Raw genomic sequence first — 17,606 nt, forward strand, 5'->3', positions numbered from 1 at the left:
AATCTTGAAAATGAAAATGATTTTATCGGTATGCAATAGTCGTTTAAAATTACCAATCACAATTAAACTCATGGTTCTAATTATATAAGGGAACAACTTCACTGTTTTCGTGTTATTAAATATCCGATTTTATAAATTTATTAAAGATGCATGACAGTAGGTATTAGTTCAATGCCCAGAATTGTTATTATTTAGATAGCAACACCAATGACTTGGGATTGGTTGGTTGGTTATAGATGGTTTGGCATTTGCATGGTTGAATCGGTATTGCTGCAGAAATCGCCGGTTGGACTATTTACTTTCTTATAACTATGCCAATTTAAGTGAAAAATGAGACGTTTTATGTTTATACAGTAGTATTAATTTCAAGGATTGTTTATGCAAGTGAGAAACTAAGTGTACCATTTATTCTGACAGGAAAATGCGTGACTCGTCATCAAAAATGTTATTCGGGATTAATTTGCTTCTGTGCCTTTTTTCGTTGATAAGAAACGCTACGGGTCTCGGTGAGATAATTTATGCGATTAACGCCGGTGGGCCCGCACATACGGACATTTACGGCATTCACTATGAGAAGGATCCTTTGCAAGGAAGAGTTGGGACAGCGTCGGATTACGGGAGGCAGTTGGTGATGATCGGGCGCGTAAACCCTAAGGATGAAATTCTGTACCAGACGGAGCGATATCACCACAGCACGTTCGGGTATGACATCCCTGCGTCCCGGGATGGGGACTACGTGCTCGTGCTCAAGTTCAGCGAGGTGTATTTCAACGCGCCCAACATGAAGGTATTTGACGTCGTGCTCAATGGAGACCACACTATCGTCGCTGACCTCGATATATTTGACAAAGTCGGACGTGGCGTAGCCCATGACGAATATATCCCATACTCTATCAAAAATGGCAAACTGTACTACAATGAGGAAGAATCGGACATCAGAGGAGGAAAAATTAAAGTTGAATTCATTAAAGGTTACCGAGACAATCCAAAGATTAATGCATTATATGTAATGAGAGGTACTATAGTTGAAGTGCCTAAGCTCCCACCTCTAGTGTGGCCGGAGAATGAAACAGAAGAAACTAGAGACGAGGTTGAAGAAAAAAACACACAATCACGAAGAGCCAGCGGGCCAAAACAGCCTGACCCTTACTCTATGGATGAAAGCTCTGTGCTCATTCCTGTATTTATCACTATTGGGGCTTTTGTCCCGCTCCTTTTCTGTCTTTGCAAGCTATAATCTCTCTATTGTGTCCTATGTTTTGTCTATGTCACTAGGAATACTTTAAATTATGATCATTGTTGATACACACAGTGTGCTTGGTTTAATTTATTGCCAATTATTATTTTACATAATTTGATGTGCATTAAATAATATGAATTCTAGATATGAGGTATGAATTCTGAATCCCCAAATAGTACAAAATCATGTAAATGATAACACCCGTCCTACTTAAAATAGTTATTAAAATAAACTTAATAAGGGGCATGAAACTGCGTAATTGTTGATGCTTAACTGAGTGCATAAAAATTATGTAAATAAATAATTTGAGTTATTGAGAGTTTTTTTAATAGGTACTGACAGGCCTGCGTGTCCTTAATGTTTATAAAACTCCTCGACATACCCTTATTTAAATATTATTGAGGATGTTTTTAAATACAAGTTTGCATTACCTAAACAGTCCATGTTGCAGGTACACTCATTAATTTACAGGAAACTGGATTCATCAAATATATAAATCATGTACCTATTTGTTATTTATCCACTATTTTCATTACCAAAATCCAGTTCCAATGCCTTGCCGAGCCTACCACATGATTTTAGTAAAAATTGATTATATTAATTTTTCCCTCTGTCTCGGGTAATGAAACATCATGTAAGGTAAATAAATTACTCTTCACTTAATTACCATGTACTCTTAATTTCTACTATCGGGTAGTAGGACTTTGAGTATATGGATTACAGTACCCTAAAATTTTACTGGGAATTGAATACAAACAAAATATATCTGAAGCAAGTTAATAGTTTTTTATTAAAATAAAAAATATTTAACTTCTACCACCAACTATTACAAAAGACAACAAACCTTTGGGACTTATAAGCCATGAATAGTTTGTATTTAAAATAAATAATTGTGTAATTAATTTAATAGACTACCAATAAATTTACATGCCTACATTTGATATAGGACTTCTAATTTGACATGACACGGCTTTTCTAATTTATTCCATGAAGTAACTCCATTGCAGTAAAATAAAAAATATCATTGTGCTTACAAGTATTATTATCTAAATTAACAGTAAGTAGGTATGCTTGATTAGAGCGTATCTTGCACTGGACAAACAAGATTAGTACTACAATTATAGTTGTAAAACAAAAAAAAATGTGCTTTTGTGTTTAGTATGCAGTAAATTAGAGCATTTTTCTGTATACTTAACTCAAAAGCCCCAAGTTTTTGATTTCATGAGCCACCTGTTTATGTTTGTCAGTCAGCAGTATGTTTATTTATTATATGTATAGATGATACAGATATCTGGATATACATAGAGCCCAAATTGCTCTTACTGCTTTGACAAAAAGTTATGATATTAATGAACCTGAACAAATTATTATTTCTTTATTATATCCATAGGATTATTTTGGGTATTTTATTATTTATTTTAGAGTTATATCTAAGACTGACTGTACCATTAGGTAATTCTATACAGTGTATCAGAGAGGAGTAAAATTAAAATGAGTGAACCCACTTACTAGCTGAGCACTTCTGGCACAGGTATAAAGTACAGTTGAGTACAAAAATATGGACTTAACTAACCCTTCAAAAATATGTACCACAGACTCTTCTAAAGTAATAAGGAAGTGGTAACATATTTTTGAGTCATTTGAATAGATACATATTTTTGCATTTGACTGTTCAGGGACATATGTAGCAATTTTTTTATTTTACCAAAATATTAGTGTTTCCTTTTTATCCCTTTTTATTATTCTTTGTTATCGTATTTATCATAAGTACTTTTTGCAATATACTCGTAGATGTAGTCTATAATGTGCACTTAAGATTAAACCTTAACTCAATATTTTCGTAAATTTTATTGCAGTCTTTATTACAGTTCTGTACTAACTCAAGTTGCACAACACACACATATTGATATTTTCTCAGCATATTTCACATATTTGTATTATACTAACATGCAGCAGTCCAGACTTAGACAGACTCACTTTGGTTTCTTCTGTTTTCTCTCTTTAATTTCAGTCTTTGTGATAATTTGACCAATTTCAGCAATCTGTAAAGAAATTATTTAAAAGTTAATCTACTGTTTTTTTTTATTTTTAACCTATGATCATGATCAATAAATGAAGATGTCAGTCAGTTTTAACAGGGCTTAAACTATAAAATAACTAACCAAGTGCGAGTCAGAGTCGCGCATCGAGGGTTCTGTACAAATTTATAGGCATCTATGAATATCCATTGTTAGCAGCACGTTAGCAGTGCCCTGCTCGCAAAACGAGGACTGACATCTTAAAGAAAAAATATTACGAGTAATGTACCTACTGCGGCGTACCTATGTCACAGCAATGTTGTTGAAAGATAGGTATAATGTTAAGGTTCTAATGTAAGTGACATCTGAAAAGTGGACTGACGTTTATTAGGGTTCCGGAGTCAACTAGAATAGATATCAAATTTACAAGGAAAATTATAACGGCTAAGATTGGTTGAGCATTATCAGTAGTTTAAGAGTAAAAAATAGCAGCCTAAGGTTTAAAATATACCTAAACTTGGAAGATTCCGTACACATGAAACTGTGAGACTCACTCATCTTTTATTAATATATAAAAATGAATCCCTATTTCCCTTGGTCACGGCATCACGCGTGAAAGGCTGAACCGATTTCACTAATTCTTTTTTTGTTGTGGAGAAGGTTCTTATAAATGAAGATTTAGAAAATTTAAAAAAACTACTCCGATGGCGAAGCCGCGGGCACCAGCTAGTATTAAATATAAAGACCCGGAACAGACGTCTTAAATCGAGTTTAGCGAGTCGCGTTGCTCCTAAGAGGAAGGGCTACGGATTAGCCCGAAACATGCCGGGGGCTAAACTCGATTTAAGACGTGTTATCCGGGTCAATATATTTAATATTCCGTACACAATACGAAATCCTTAAAAAAATATTACTTGATTTTTTCGTAATGGCTACGGAACCCTATCTTGGACGTGTCCGACACCCGACACGCTTTTGGCCGGGTTTTTTTTAGACGGTGATAGTTTCTGGATAGACGTAATATCGCTAGTTGGCGTTAGTATCGTCCGTCATTTAACTTAAGTATTTAATCAATCACAAATGTAATTTTTAAGCGTTGGCAGGGCTCCCACCAGGTGGACTGACGATATCATGAGAGTTGCGGGAAACCGGTGGATGCACGTTCATTGTGGCGTTCTAAGGGGGAGACCTTTGTTCAGCAGTGGACGTCTTCCGGCTGATGATGATGATGAAACGTAATTTTGTACGACGTAATTTCCAACCGTAAATAAATTCATCGGACCGTGTGGCCGATATGGAAAGGAAACTAATATTGATTATCACAATTTTGAACACTTAAGAGCGTTTATACCTGCTGAGCTGGCAACGTTGCATTTTTGTTAGTTTTTCTCGATTATTCCATAAAAATTAAATGAAAATTAAAAATGTTGTCTGATAGAACACTTCTTAATATATAAGTTATAATGTGTCTACTCCACTAATTATTCGTGATAGACTTTTATTTTCTTTAAAAACCGGTTATAAACATTAGTTCGTTTTTATAGAATATAAAAGTCTATCACGCACAAATAATTATTGGAGTAGACACAATTAACTTAGGTATATATTAAGAAGTATTCTATCAGACAACATTTTTAATTTTCATTCAATTTTTATGGAATAATCGAGAAAACTAACAAAAATGCAACGTTGCCAGCTCAGCAAACTGACTAATGATCAGGAAAGATTCGTAGCAGGAAAGTCAAAGGAGAGTTGAACGGGACAAAGCTTAATAGATACATTTACAAGTCTTCTGCCATTCAAAGTCACCCCGGTTTACGGTAATACTTACGCATTGCCAGTGCCTTGCAATTTGAGTTCGCAATCGCCTTTGTGGTTTAGAACAAAGCCTTTTTTACAATCGGTGTTACTTGAAGCCGTAACATTTTTATCATTCGTCGGTATTGGTGAGATTAATGCTGTCGTAGCTTCGATAGTGCTTTTTTCTGTGGAGGACGTGTCCGAAGACGAGTTGACTAGCGGCTCCGTGCTTTGAAGAAACCAAGAATCATTTTTTATCGGATCTGTCGTCTGTTCCACGAACAGAGTCGTTGCTATTGTTGTATTATCATTTTCAGCATCAGTAGCCCCATTTAACGGTTTCGGTGTCGTGGAACCGTTCTGCGGTTTTATCGTCATCTCTGAGTAATCGTAGGCATAGTCGTAATCCTGAAACGTAAAGATAAAGCATACGTTAAGAATTATCTAATAGCAAGCAAAGCCGATGGGGATTAAGGTCAATGATGTAATGTAATAAACCCACAAAGCTGACCCCTCTTTTCTCGTTTTTAATTTGACGGATTTCGGACCACCGTGCTTATAAAGTACTTAGAAAGTTCGCTATTGATTTCCAAAAATTTAATAATTGTTGAAAAGTTTCCGATTAATCTACGAATATTAATTTGTAACGCTTAATTGAGTAAGTCGTGCTAAGTAGGTACTCTGATTTTGAATTTGAAAGTCAGCCAAAAACACTGCGCGAGAGTTTCCATTACTTCGTCCTCGGGACCTATTCTGTGCTTATCTGTGAATACTGGACTTAACACCACATGAAAACAAATAATGTATGTAGATACACTACACTCATCAGCAGCAGTAGATAAGTGGTTGGGGCGCTCAAAATGATCTAAACACTGAAAGTCAAAGTTTTTATTTGCATAAAATGTGCTCTTATATATTACCTTGGCAGAAGTCGTGTGTACATAGATCATTTTGAGTAACCGCACATCCACTTCTGCTGCTGACTGTACCTATTAAGATACTTACCTATGTACGGTCGAACAAATGTAATCATGACCCAGGGTGGAACCTTTTAATAATCAATTTCACTAAGATTTCCTTGACAGGAGTATAAGATGTCAACATGATATTAGTATAGCAATAAGGTTCCACAGGAGAAGATTCAATTTGTTCGACTATACTACGCTAAGAAGAGACTACACTTGAAACAAGTACCTGACATAAGTAATAGATTGCGTAGCTCGTGCCTCAGCGAGAAAATCGTGAAAAGCCTACTGTCATCATTCATCATACTGTTTACTCTACAAACTAAGTCCAAACACATACGGTACGTCTCATTAACTAGAACCGTATCTGTTGGGATTTAGTCAAGCCAATAGCCCCATACATGCCTAAACCTACATTATTCAGCCTTTCATGTCTTAAGCTTTTTCTCTTGTGTGCCTAACGTACAGTTAAAATTTAATGAAGCGGCAAAAATGCGTTGAGATTGGAAACACATTTTACTTTAAAAATGTTTTAGCTAAGAGAAACATTTGCATAATGTTTTTTAAACGAAAAAGATTTTCGTGGGCGCTTGCAGAGGCCATGCAGAGACTCAAACCCGTATCCCGGCTTGCCATAATCCGTAGTCTCACTTGCTAAGTATAAAATAAAATAAAAAAATTAAATGTTGCCTAATAAATTCCTTTATGTAGCTTGCGATAATTTTGATGATAGAATGTTGATAAGATACACACAATATTTGATTTGAATGATTCGTTTTGAATTTGTAACGACGTCGCGTTCCCTTCGCTGGTGGGTATTTTCGAAGATCACTCAAGATTTAGCTGGACTTGGAATAAAAGTAATCAGATAATAGAATTTAAGCTTACCACGTATTCCTCTTTTCCACCTTTCATCAAAGCTATGATGTGAATGTCCTTTAAATCAACCTGAACGTTGAAGTTACCAGTTTGTCTCTGGTCGTAGGAAGCCGACTCCGCATAACTTGTTAAAAGAGAACAAATTAACAAAATATTTTTCAAACACATTTTTTTAAGTTTTATGTTTTAATGTTAGTGATAGAGCGGTCACCGGTGGTTGCGAGAGAGTCCCGCGATCGCAACTGGCGGCGCGCCCTCAGCGCTTCTGGACACCAAGTTATTTCCAACAACATAACAGTTCTTTCAAGTAATCGTGGGAAGGTCGATAGCCTCTAGTGCACTGCGTCCTCGGATTGCGTAAGGACCGTGGATAATTCGCCCGATGAACCGTTAAATCTAACAGAAGTTCAACAACAACGGCCTCTTGCTAGGAAAAGGTATTGGGAGAGTTTGTACCTACTATTACGAATATTCTTGGTCTACATACTTACTTATAATGGTAATTTCTTGTCAAGTTTCCGGAAGAGACATTAGTACTTAACAAGTAATTCTTAAAGTGCTCTAAACTCCGGTTTGAGACATTAAACCAACTTAAGTAGTCCCCTATTTTATTTATTACCTACTCTGCTTAATGAGTAAAAACCTACATTCGCGCCGTATTTTAATTTTTTATTGGACAAGCCTGCAGAATTTGTCTTAATAAGATCTCGAAGGAACTTGTATTATAATAGTACTCATTTCTTGTACGTACGTTGCTAGGCATAGGTACTAGGTAATTCCGAAATTTGTTCCACGCGTTTTAAAGGAGAGCTAATTCAAAGCTATATTTATCAGTAAAGTAAGTAAGTAGATCTAAATACCATTTTGATAGATGACGTAGGTACTTAGTGAGATATTTAAGCAGGTAAAGTACAAGTAAGTTTATGATTCGAATTTATTATCCTCGGTGGACAGGACAGGAATGTGGAAAACTAGTGTTGTAAAACTTGTTTCAAAGTTTTCCTACCCGGACCTGAATCTACTGGATTTATCCGCACTGGCGAACGGACATGGTCATGTACCTACCTGTCAGGCACAGGCGATTATAATCTCATTTCTACTGGGATATAGACATGTCGTCTGTATGCAAATTAAGTGCACTTTGTGAGATTAATGTAGTAGCGGCTGTCGTCTCACCTAAGTTGCATTCCGACTTAAAAGTAGGTGGTAGTTACCTAACTAGTAGTTAGGGTTAATAGAGACTGTTCATCCCTCTTTTTGTCTGAGGCCGAACATGCGGTTTCGGGGGATTTCGCATTATTTTTATTATTATTTAAGTACTTATTAAAAAAATAATCCTAATCGGTTATTCCGCAGCTAAGATGCTACAGACACATACACAGGCTATATTTACGACATCCCTCTTTTTGCGTTGGGGGTTATCGAATAGCCATTGAATAAAGTTTCTGTTTCGTAGAACACTAACCCTGTCAAGGATTTTTAAGACATTTTATTGGTAAAAAAACGCCAGCAAAAAAAAACACCCGAAAAAAACCGCCGCCAAAAAAGACAACTAAAAAGTAAAAAAATATTATGCAGTACCTAGCTGTTGGCAGCGTCTTCATCAGCTGCGAAGAATTCGTTTTCCAACAACAGTCCCGCGGGGACTATGTAGATTTCCCGCAAAATTAGCCTAAGTTAATTAAGCATAAGTACCTTACCTAGTAAGTAATATTTTTTTATCTAAGCGTAGTCGGTGTCGGGGGACCGCTAAAGTTAACAGAAACTAAAGTACATATGTTGTCCTTTTAAAGTATTAAACCTTAGCGGTCCCCGACCGACTACGCTTAGATAAAAAAAATATTATGGGTGTTATAGGGTAAAGGCACCAGTGACCAGCCAGGATCCTCTAGTCAGCCTTTTGCGTCTTTAATTACTCATAAATAGCGGTATTTTTCGAATTAACCAATCACGAGTGGTTGAAAAGATGCTTTGATTCGTCATTCGTCAATGCATATCGTGATTGGTGCAGTAAACGGGCAACGGGTAGAATTAAACTCGTTTAAACAAGTGCTGTCAGTCGACGTGAGTTTTGGTGCCATGTCCGCCATTTTTTCAATAGCAAATAGTGTTTCGAAAAAGGTAAGAAAAGTTATGTTATTACGTTAAAAGTGACTATTTTTCTGCTTGTGTGTGTTAATTACTAGTTTATCTATTAAATTTCATCAATATTTAGCTAAATTATCTCTGATTTACGTAAAAATTTAGGGGGCTGGGTACTGGATACTATTTTTTTATACGACATCCAATGCTCAGCCTGCTGGGGCTGACTTGTGGGTAAACACATATTTCTCATATCTTAACAAGAGCAGCCCATTAAAACCGTTAAATTTAAATATACAAATGGAATTTAACGTTCCCTACATAATTTTGAGAAAAATCCAGTAGTCGGCCGTATTTCGAAATATGTTTTTATAAGGCTGACTACTAGGTTTTTGCGGCGCCAGTGTTCAGCCGTTCCTTGTTAGGTACATATATATTATATTCCGTTTATTTGAAGAAGTACCAAATTAGGTACCTATTTACTTTGTTGATTATCATAATGATTATTGTTGATTTTGATCTCTTTTTAATTAATAATTGGCTAGGCTGATTACTGGGTACACAGAGGCCGATTATTAGATTTTAGTGGCTGATTACTGGGAAAAGTGCTATTTTGTGTTTAAAATTAAATATAAAATTATCAAAGAAGTTTTTTTGTTATTTCATTGTTTGTATTAAAACAAGAGTAAATAATGAACCAAACTGAGTAGCACATTTTATTATCTGCCCTACCCTGTAGAAATAACAAAGGTTCAAACTTGAAATTTCCGTTAAAAGGCTGACTTCTGGTGCCTTTACCCTACATGGTTTTTTTATTTGAACATGAAACTTATTAAGTTTTTTTATTTTTGCTGGCATTTTTTGTGTCGGGGGTTTTTTAAATTTTTAATTTAAGTTCTTTTCTTTATTTCTTGTTTTTTAAACTTTATTATATTATTTTTTTAAAGTGTAGGTACTAGTGTGTTGGATATCCTGTCTGCAGCATCAGCTCATCGTGTTGCCACCATTGCATTGTGTGTAGAATCAAATACTGATCAAAAGGAATCAAACACGACATATCTGCTATTATTTTTTCAAAAGTAGGTATACTGGTGTGATGGATATCCTGGCTGCAGCATCAGCTCGTCGTGTTGCCACCGTTCCATTCTATGTAGAATCAAATACTGATCAAAACGAATCCAAACACGACATATGTGCTATTATTTTTTAAAGTGTGTGCTAGTGTGTTGGATATCCTGGCTGCAGCATCAGCTCATCCTGTTGCCACCATTTCATTGTATGTAGAATCAAATACTGATCAAAACGAATCCAAAAACGATATATCTGCTATGGTTTTATCAAGGGTGTACCGACTAATGTTCTGTATATCCTGGCTGCAGCATCAGGCCGAGCATTCCATAATCTGTCTTAGTTATATAGCATGCATGGGTGTTTCAAATTTTAGGCCCCACATAGGGATGTTTGAAAGTAAAGTAAATACCGATTACGCGTCTAAGATTCCTACTGCAGCGAACAAAAGAGCTGATGATCTGAAAACGGCTCAACCGATTTTGATAAAACGTGTCTAAGAACCATTGCTAGGAAACCTGCTTTCAAATAACAAAACCGGCCAAGAGCGTGTCGGACACGCCCAAAATAGGGTTCCGTAGCCATTACGAAAAAATTAAGAAATATTTTTCTAAGGATTTCGTATTTTATACGGAATCTTCCAAGTACGGTATATTTTATACCTTAGGCTATTATTTACTCTTAAGCTACTAATAATTCTCAAGCAAACTTAACCGTTATAGTTTTCCTTGTAAGTTTGATATATTTATTACCATTGTGAATTTTTTCAAATTTTTCCACCCACCGGTTTAGATTTTAGAGGGGGGGACGCCCTATTTTAATGAAAATTTGCACTTTAAAGTTGAATATTTCGCAAACAAATCACTGAATCGAAAAATCGTCTTAATCTTAAAAAATCGTTCTAATGGTTTTAAAAGACCTATCCAACGAAACCTCACACTATAGGGTTGGATGAGAAAAAAAAAACACCCCCACTTTACGTCTATGGGAGGTACCCTAAAAAAAATTGTTTTTGAATTTTTTATTGTACTATTTTGTCGGCATAGTTTATATATATATATATCCGTGCAAAATTACAGCTTTCTAGCATTGATAGTCCCTGAGCAAAGCCGCGGACGGACAGACAGACAGACATGGCGAAACTATAAGGGGTCCGTTTTTGCCATTTTGGCTCCGGAACCCTTAAAACGGCATTCAAATCTGTCCACCCTTTTAAGAGCTACGGTGCCACAGACAGGCATACAGACACACATAGCGGTCAAACTTATAACACCCCTCTTTTTGCGTCGGGGGTTAAAAAGGTTACAAATCGATTAAGATGACACTTCTAAAAAACTTCATCGTGAGTTTTTATCGGTTTTAATCGTTACAGATGAGATCACCTCATCATCATCATTAATTTAAGAGCTTAGCTCTTGTCGGTGGAGTAAATCACCTAGGCATACTTAATTATTATTTAAAACCAATATCAATATTTATTTATTTATTTATTAAAATTACATTTGTACCCTTACAGCTAAAGCCAAACCGGCACAAACTATATGACAAATTAACAGGAAAAATACCGGCCAAATGCGTGCCATGTCACGCACAGTGCAGGTTCCGTACCTACTAAGAAGCGAAAAAAGTAAATTATATTTTTAGCCCCCGACGCAAAAAACGGGTGTTATAAGTTTGACCGCTATGTGTGTCTGTATGTCTGTCTGTGCCTGAGCTACGGTGCCACAGACAGACATACAGGCACACAGCGGTCAAACTTATAACACTCCTCTTTTCGTGTTGGGGGCTAAAAAGCGACAAATACCTAGTAAAACCATCTTTGATTTTCTCATTTAAAACACGCTAGCACGTTACATGCTTATTTATCCACCTATATTTTATAAGAGTATTACCTATATCAGAAGCGTGTAATTTTAGCTGCTACTACAAATCTCGAAAATCGAAGTTCGTCCCTCTCACTCTCGTATTAAATAATATAAGCGTCAGCGGGACGGTACGATACGAACTTCGATTTACGAGTTTCGTAGTAGCCCAGCGGGTGCCTTGAGGTTACAAAGCATAGTATGCAATTTCTCGGATCACATGGCAGACGGGATAGCTATACTCGTTTCACAGGCGCTTCGAACTCATACATATTATTTCGAAAAGGGTGTGTGAGAAATTCTGAATACAGCGTAAATAAAATTTCATCGTATAAGAAGCACAACAAAAAAAGTTTAATTTAACAAATATGCTTGTCCCCAAGAAATGTAATATTTTTTAATTAAGTACTACCAGTATTATCTTGAGTAAGTCACTTTTAGCTTCGTGGACAGGATGACCCACAGGCATCATGCACCAACTAGTTAAAGATGGGTCGGTTGAAAATAAAGGATTTCATCAAACTAAGAATACATTCCCTTGTACTCTTATATACTTAGTTATGTTATTGCAGGCGAAGGAACAAATTGTGCAATTGAGCTAGGAACTTTATGTTTACGTAAAATGGTAAGTTCTATAATGATTAAGTAGTCTCATATAAAAAGTTTTATTTTGATATTTCTATACCTAAAATTTTTTGTTAACCATGGCATTTGGTTAGCTAGCTAGCACAGAATAGATAATAGTACAAGTATATATAGCTAGCCCAAGTATCTGCGGAGGGCTCCGAGGGGTTTTCTTGTTCAGAGCTCCCATTAAGTTTTATTTCTAAGAAATAGCTAAGAAAGGAAACGAAGCACGACGACAAGCGATAACTTCACTTATATATCTTATTTATTTATTTTAGAACAACATTTTTGAAGAATCCAAGACGGCGTTTCACAAAACACACGAAACGCATTATCAGCACTACCGTGGATGTACTATGTATAATGTACTAAATATAAACCAAGAAAAATCATTTCTTTGTACAATGTAGTACGAATGTTTGCGCGCATGCCCGTACCATATTTGTGACCGATTTTATTTGAGAAATGCATTGCGAAACCTATTTTTCCGCCATTGCGCCATTTCTTGCTGCCGCTATTCATGGTAGGTATAAAGCGACACGGCAATAAAGGCCCGGATAATACCGACCATGTTTTTCGTGTACACGCCCATAGAAGCTCATGTCAGCTGGGCTACTACGAAACTCGAAACTCGAAGTTCGTGTCGTGCTGTTCCTCTGACACTTACACTATTTAATACGAGAGCGAGAGAGACCGCACGACACGAACTCCGAATTACGAGTTTCGTAGTAGCCCTGCAGTTTGTATGAGCGTATACACGAAAATCAGGGTCGGTATTATTATATATTGGTATAATCCGGGTCGGGAAAGAGTGTCACCCAACTTCACGGTTCACTGCCTTGAAAAAACTTCGCCAAGTGCCTTGAACGAAATGTCACGTCACTATTTTTACGTCCCATACCCATACTTTGTACTACTATTACTTATTCTGTGGTCCCATCTTTGCGTCCCATCTCTAGAGAAAATGACGCCCTTTTTTTCCTGTGTGGTAAAAATACTGTTTTAATCATGAAAAATTAAATATGTAATGTAATGCAAGAAACGAGAAACCTAGTCAGTTAATTTTTTATTCACTTCTCATGCTCGTAAATTTTTTGTTTATGCTGGATCTAGGCGACATAAAATGACTTTTATGCTCTAGTGCATTAAGTAAAATGTTCGTCACGTGTAAACAGCCACAAACAAAGAAGTTTCTACATATTTTTTTATAGTTTTAATTTATATAAAACTAAAAATCAATCAAACAAAACAGATCAATAAAATTAAAAATGTATAATTATAATAGTCAACAATAAAAGGTACATAGTAAGTGAACAATTGTTTCCACTGTTGCTATTTAATTTCCTCGCCATCGAAGTGAAAAGCAGTATAAAACTCGAGCATTAAACCTATTTTCCCCTCGACGTGTCTATCCACCCTCGTCGTACCGGCTCGGGTGGCTATATGAACGAAGGGTAAAATGGCTCGTTTTATGCTCTCGTTGTACAATCTACTATTTGAGACATAAGTATGGAACACGAACACTCAGCGGGTCCAATGAGGGCTATCGTTTTTTGTCTCACTAGATGGCGCACTGTTGCGTGAGGTTTTTAAGTATGGCTTTCAAAGTCTGTTATTACGGGCGTAAAAACAAAGTTTAGATTAAAATCATATTTAATACACCTTAAACCGTACCATAAAAATATCGAGCATGCCACAGTGTTGCATAGTCCCCGTTTTGTTCGGAAAAAAGGGAGGACAACGGTTTCCGAAAGACAAAACTGGCTCAAAACACAGACATTCATTGCCCCGGAACGCATATTTGCCATAATTAATTTCAGATATTGCAAAATATTCACAAAATTATTCTAATTATAAATAAACCCGCGTAGCTCACCCAAAAACTATGAGATTTGACATTTCGGAGTCGGAGACCTCACGCTACACTAGCGCCTCTAGTCACCTCTAGTGGCCGCGTTTTGGCAAAAATTCTCGATTATGGCAACACTTTTTGTGTCATTCATTAGATTAGATCTTTGGTCTCACGTAAATAAATGTTAAATTGAAATTGTTGCCATTCTACGCCAAAATGTGACAGTTCCGATGAAAGGGGCGCCCCTTTTAAATTCTACCCTAAAATGTCATCTTTTCTCTGCAGTTTTCTTTTTTTATTTTATCGTACTGTTATGGACTTTTGTATGATATCTACACGAGATACCTAACAAAGCCCCAAAAACATCCCGATAAGCATAAAGAAGCATATAGTGTTCTACAGAGCTCTACTTAAACGCCACTTTTGTACGGCAGAGAAGCTTCTGTACTTATTCTGTGTGGTGTAAGCTCAAAATGCCTCTACTCTATTCTATTCCATAAATGCATATCGAACTGCACGCTGACGTTTCCTTTTTTTGTGGCATCTGGCATGTGATTTAAGCGGCTGGCAACCCTTACACATTGGTCCGTCCGTCCGTCGAGCAAATCAGTCAAAAGCAGAAAATAATTGTTTTCGTTTCGCTATTATTGTTTACGTCTACTCGCCGATATAAAGCCTACTTATGAGGAATTCAGTTAAATTGCGCTGGACTAGTGTATCCACGTATAACTTGGAGGATTCTACAAAATGATCAAGTTTTGGAAGAGCGCAGGTAAACACAGTGAAGTGAAACTTGTCACGTAAAGTTTATATTAGTGGTGTTGTAATAACTGTGGTTTATTTATCGTGGCTATTGTTTCAGCTAAAGGAAAAAGTGGTTGCCCTGTCCGGCCACCTGAAACTAGCTCAGTCTGCAATTCTGATATCAAAATTCCCTTAGACACTAATATAGACGATTTGCAAAAAGGTACCTAACTATTATTTTTTTCTACGAACTGGATGCGCAGTATGTTTTTTACTTATAGGAACTAATCAAATACTATGCATGGTTTGCATACTAAATGCAATATATTTGTAGACCCCAGATTTACTGGTGTATTCGTCATTAGTCATTATAAAAGTCTAATACATTTTTTCTCATTTTACAGATGGTTCTCGGATATTCGTAAAAAAATCCAAATTAAATATAAGTGTACATGACATACTTGTAGAGAAAAAAGCGATAAGGTACTTTGTTCAGTTTATGGAAACAATTGGACAGCATGTTCTGGTTAAATGTTGGTTAGACTTTGACAGTTTTAAAGCTCTAATATTGCACAATAACTCACACACTGAAACTGACAGTCATTGGAAACTAAGCAGAGCTAAGAGTTTTGATCTGCAGAGCAATGCACACAACAGGGAGTCACCAGTGCATTCCACTCAGAGGTTCAGCTGGACGTCAGATAGTGCCCAGTCTTTCAAACAAAGTATGCAGGAATGTTCGACAAGTTCCCTTAGTAACTTAGCAGAACACTCCACCTTAGAAAATACAAATGTTTGTAAAAATAACCTCTGTAACTTAACTGAGGAAGCAATAAGTTTATTCAAAAAATATGTGGCACTAGAAGCACCGCACCAGTTAGATTTACCTGATAATATAAGGAAAACTGTTATAACAAATATATGCCACCCTGAAGGGCAAATAAGAGAAGATTGCTTTAAGTCAGTTGAAGATATACTGTTTAATCAAATTGAACAGAAATACTATAAGGACTTCCAAAGCAGTCCATTGTATATTAAAGCACAAATAGACATTTTGACCAGTGGCTCTCTCAACCTGGACGACATTTTGTATAATGAAACAATATTATTTTACTTTATGGAATACTTAGAGCAGGAATCATGTAATATTTTCTTAGAATTTCTAATGGCTGTTATGCATTTCCGTGATAATCTTATGAATGCCAACATGGTAAGCCCAGAGCAAGCACAGACAGATGCTATTGTTCTGTATGAGAAATACTTTTCTCTCCAAGCAACAAGTCCCATTGGCTTCCCCACAAACATCAGGTCTACAATTGAGAGTGATATATGCAGAGAAGGTGGCCCACTACCTACATGTTTTGATTTACCAATTCAAATTATATTTAAAACATTGAGTCGCTATGTAAAAACTTTTTTAGAGTCAGAATTATACTATAAGTATCTCTCTGAAATGATCCACTCTGTAGATAATATGTGGTCCGCTAATCACAAATCACATTCAGATTGTAGCAGTGAATTTAGTATAAGTACACAAAATACTCTTCTTGCAATGGGTGACCCCATCTTCCGAAAAAAGAAACGCAACCATTCTGTACCTGACATGACAATAGACTCAAACCAGCTTTACAATGCGGATGCTCTATGGCAGAGAAAGAGGTATGATGGCTTGATCCTTGGCAGGGTAAATAGTTTAGGTCGGTTTGAATCAAAATTTGAACCAGATCCAGACAAAAAAGATGGCTCAGTGTTAAAGAAAATGGTCAGTCGCTTTGTGCCAAGAAACACATCCAAAGTAGATGAGGAAATGGCTTGGCAAATTGCTCATATGATTGTAAAGGATGTGACAGACTTGACTATGGCCCCACCAGACAATGAACGTGATGATGTATGAACTTGTGATAGTTATTTCTTTAAAAGTATATTTTGTAAATGATTATGTATAGAATACTATTAAATAAAGAATGAATATATTATTTGTGTATGAACTTCCCACTTTTTGATAATAACAAGTATTGCCTAGAATGCACGTACCAAAGATAAAAACTCTGGGCGTATGAATCTTATCTTCAAAGATTACACTCAGCATTCCAACCCGCACCGATTTACCTATCGCCTGGAATAGCTAAAGCATTATAGTTGTACCATAATTTCGTGTGCTAGCTAATGGAGTATTAAGTAGGTGTTTTAACAGACTTCAAAAAAGGAGTTGTCAATTCGGTTTTTTTTTTATGTTTGTTACCTCGGAACTCCGTCATTTATGAACCGATTTGAAAAAAAAAAATTGCGTTCGTCTAGGAATGTATTCAATTAGGTCCCATAAGCACCAAATCAGGATCCGATGATTGGATCTTAAGGAAATCGAGGGAACTATTCAAATGTTGTAGGGACACCTATAGTAAAGTCAAAGTCAAAATATCTTTATTCAATTTAGGCTATAACAAGCACTAATGAATGTCAAAAAAAAAC

The 17,606-nt window shown here is 36.2% G+C and overlaps 3 protein-coding genes across 3 annotated transcripts; 2 read left to right on the forward strand and 1 right to left on the reverse strand.

The window, feature by feature from the left end:
* The first annotated feature begins 218 nt into the window (after window positions 1-218).
* On the forward strand, window positions 219-1,383 carry LOC141428080 (malectin-A). The gene has a single exon (XM_074087820.1). It carries the CDS (start codon window positions 422-424, stop codon window positions 1,235-1,237), a length of 816 nt encoding a protein of 271 aa, XP_073943921.1. The 5' UTR covers window positions 219-421; the 3' UTR covers window positions 1,238-1,383.
* Window positions 1,384-1,847: 464 nt separating this feature from the next.
* Window positions 1,848-7,156, reverse strand: LOC141428081 (uncharacterized). The gene is made up of 3 exons (XM_074087821.1): window positions 6,912-7,156; window positions 5,090-5,466; window positions 1,848-3,282 (listed from the first exon to the last, which is right to left on the reverse strand). Exons 1-3 carry the CDS (start codon window positions 7,068-7,070, stop codon window positions 3,204-3,206), a joined length of 615 nt encoding a protein of 204 aa, XP_073943922.1. The 5' UTR covers window positions 7,071-7,156; the 3' UTR covers window positions 1,848-3,203.
* Window positions 7,157-14,748: 7,592 nt separating this feature from the next.
* pkaap (A-kinase anchoring protein pkaap) lies at window positions 14,749-17,111 on the forward strand. The gene is made up of 3 exons (XM_074087822.1): window positions 14,749-15,165; window positions 15,256-15,360; window positions 15,542-17,111. The coding sequence occupies exons 1-3, from the start codon at window positions 15,141-15,143 to the stop codon at window positions 17,029-17,031; spliced, it is 1,620 nt and encodes a 539-aa protein (XP_073943923.1). The 5' UTR covers window positions 14,749-15,140; the 3' UTR covers window positions 17,032-17,111.
* The last annotated feature ends 495 nt before the right edge of the window (window positions 17,112-17,606 follow it).

Source organism: Choristoneura fumiferana, chromosome 5 (assembly GCF_025370935.1).
Source record: "Choristoneura fumiferana chromosome 5, NRCan_CFum_1, whole genome shotgun sequence".
Classification (NCBI taxonomy): Eukaryota; Metazoa; Arthropoda; class Insecta; order Lepidoptera; family Tortricidae; genus Choristoneura; species Choristoneura fumiferana.

Coding starts and splice junctions, on each gene's coding strand:
- LOC141428080 (XM_074087820.1), top strand. CDS start 422: ATGCGTGACTCGTCATCAAAAATGTTATTCGGGATTAATTTGCTTCTG.
- LOC141428081 (XM_074087821.1), bottom strand. CDS start 7,070: ATGTGTTTGAAAAATATTTTGTTAATTTGTTCTCTTTTAACAAGTTAT. Junction 5,467..6,911: donor GTGGAAAAGAGGAATACGTG/GTAAGCTTAAAT, acceptor TTTACGTTTCAG/GATTACGACTATGCCTACGA. Junction 3,283..5,089: donor TTGCAAGGCACTGGCAATGC/GTAAGTATTACC, acceptor ATTTCTTTACAG/ATTGCTGAAATTGGTCAAAT.
- pkaap (XM_074087822.1), top strand. CDS start 15,141: ATGATCAAGTTTTGGAAGAGCGCAG. Junction 15,166..15,255: donor CAAGTTTTGGAAGAGCGCAG/GTAAACACAGTG, acceptor CTATTGTTTCAG/CTAAAGGAAAAAGTGGTTGC. Junction 15,361..15,541: donor TATAGACGATTTGCAAAAAG/GTACCTAACTAT, acceptor CTCATTTTACAG/ATGGTTCTCGGATATTCGTA.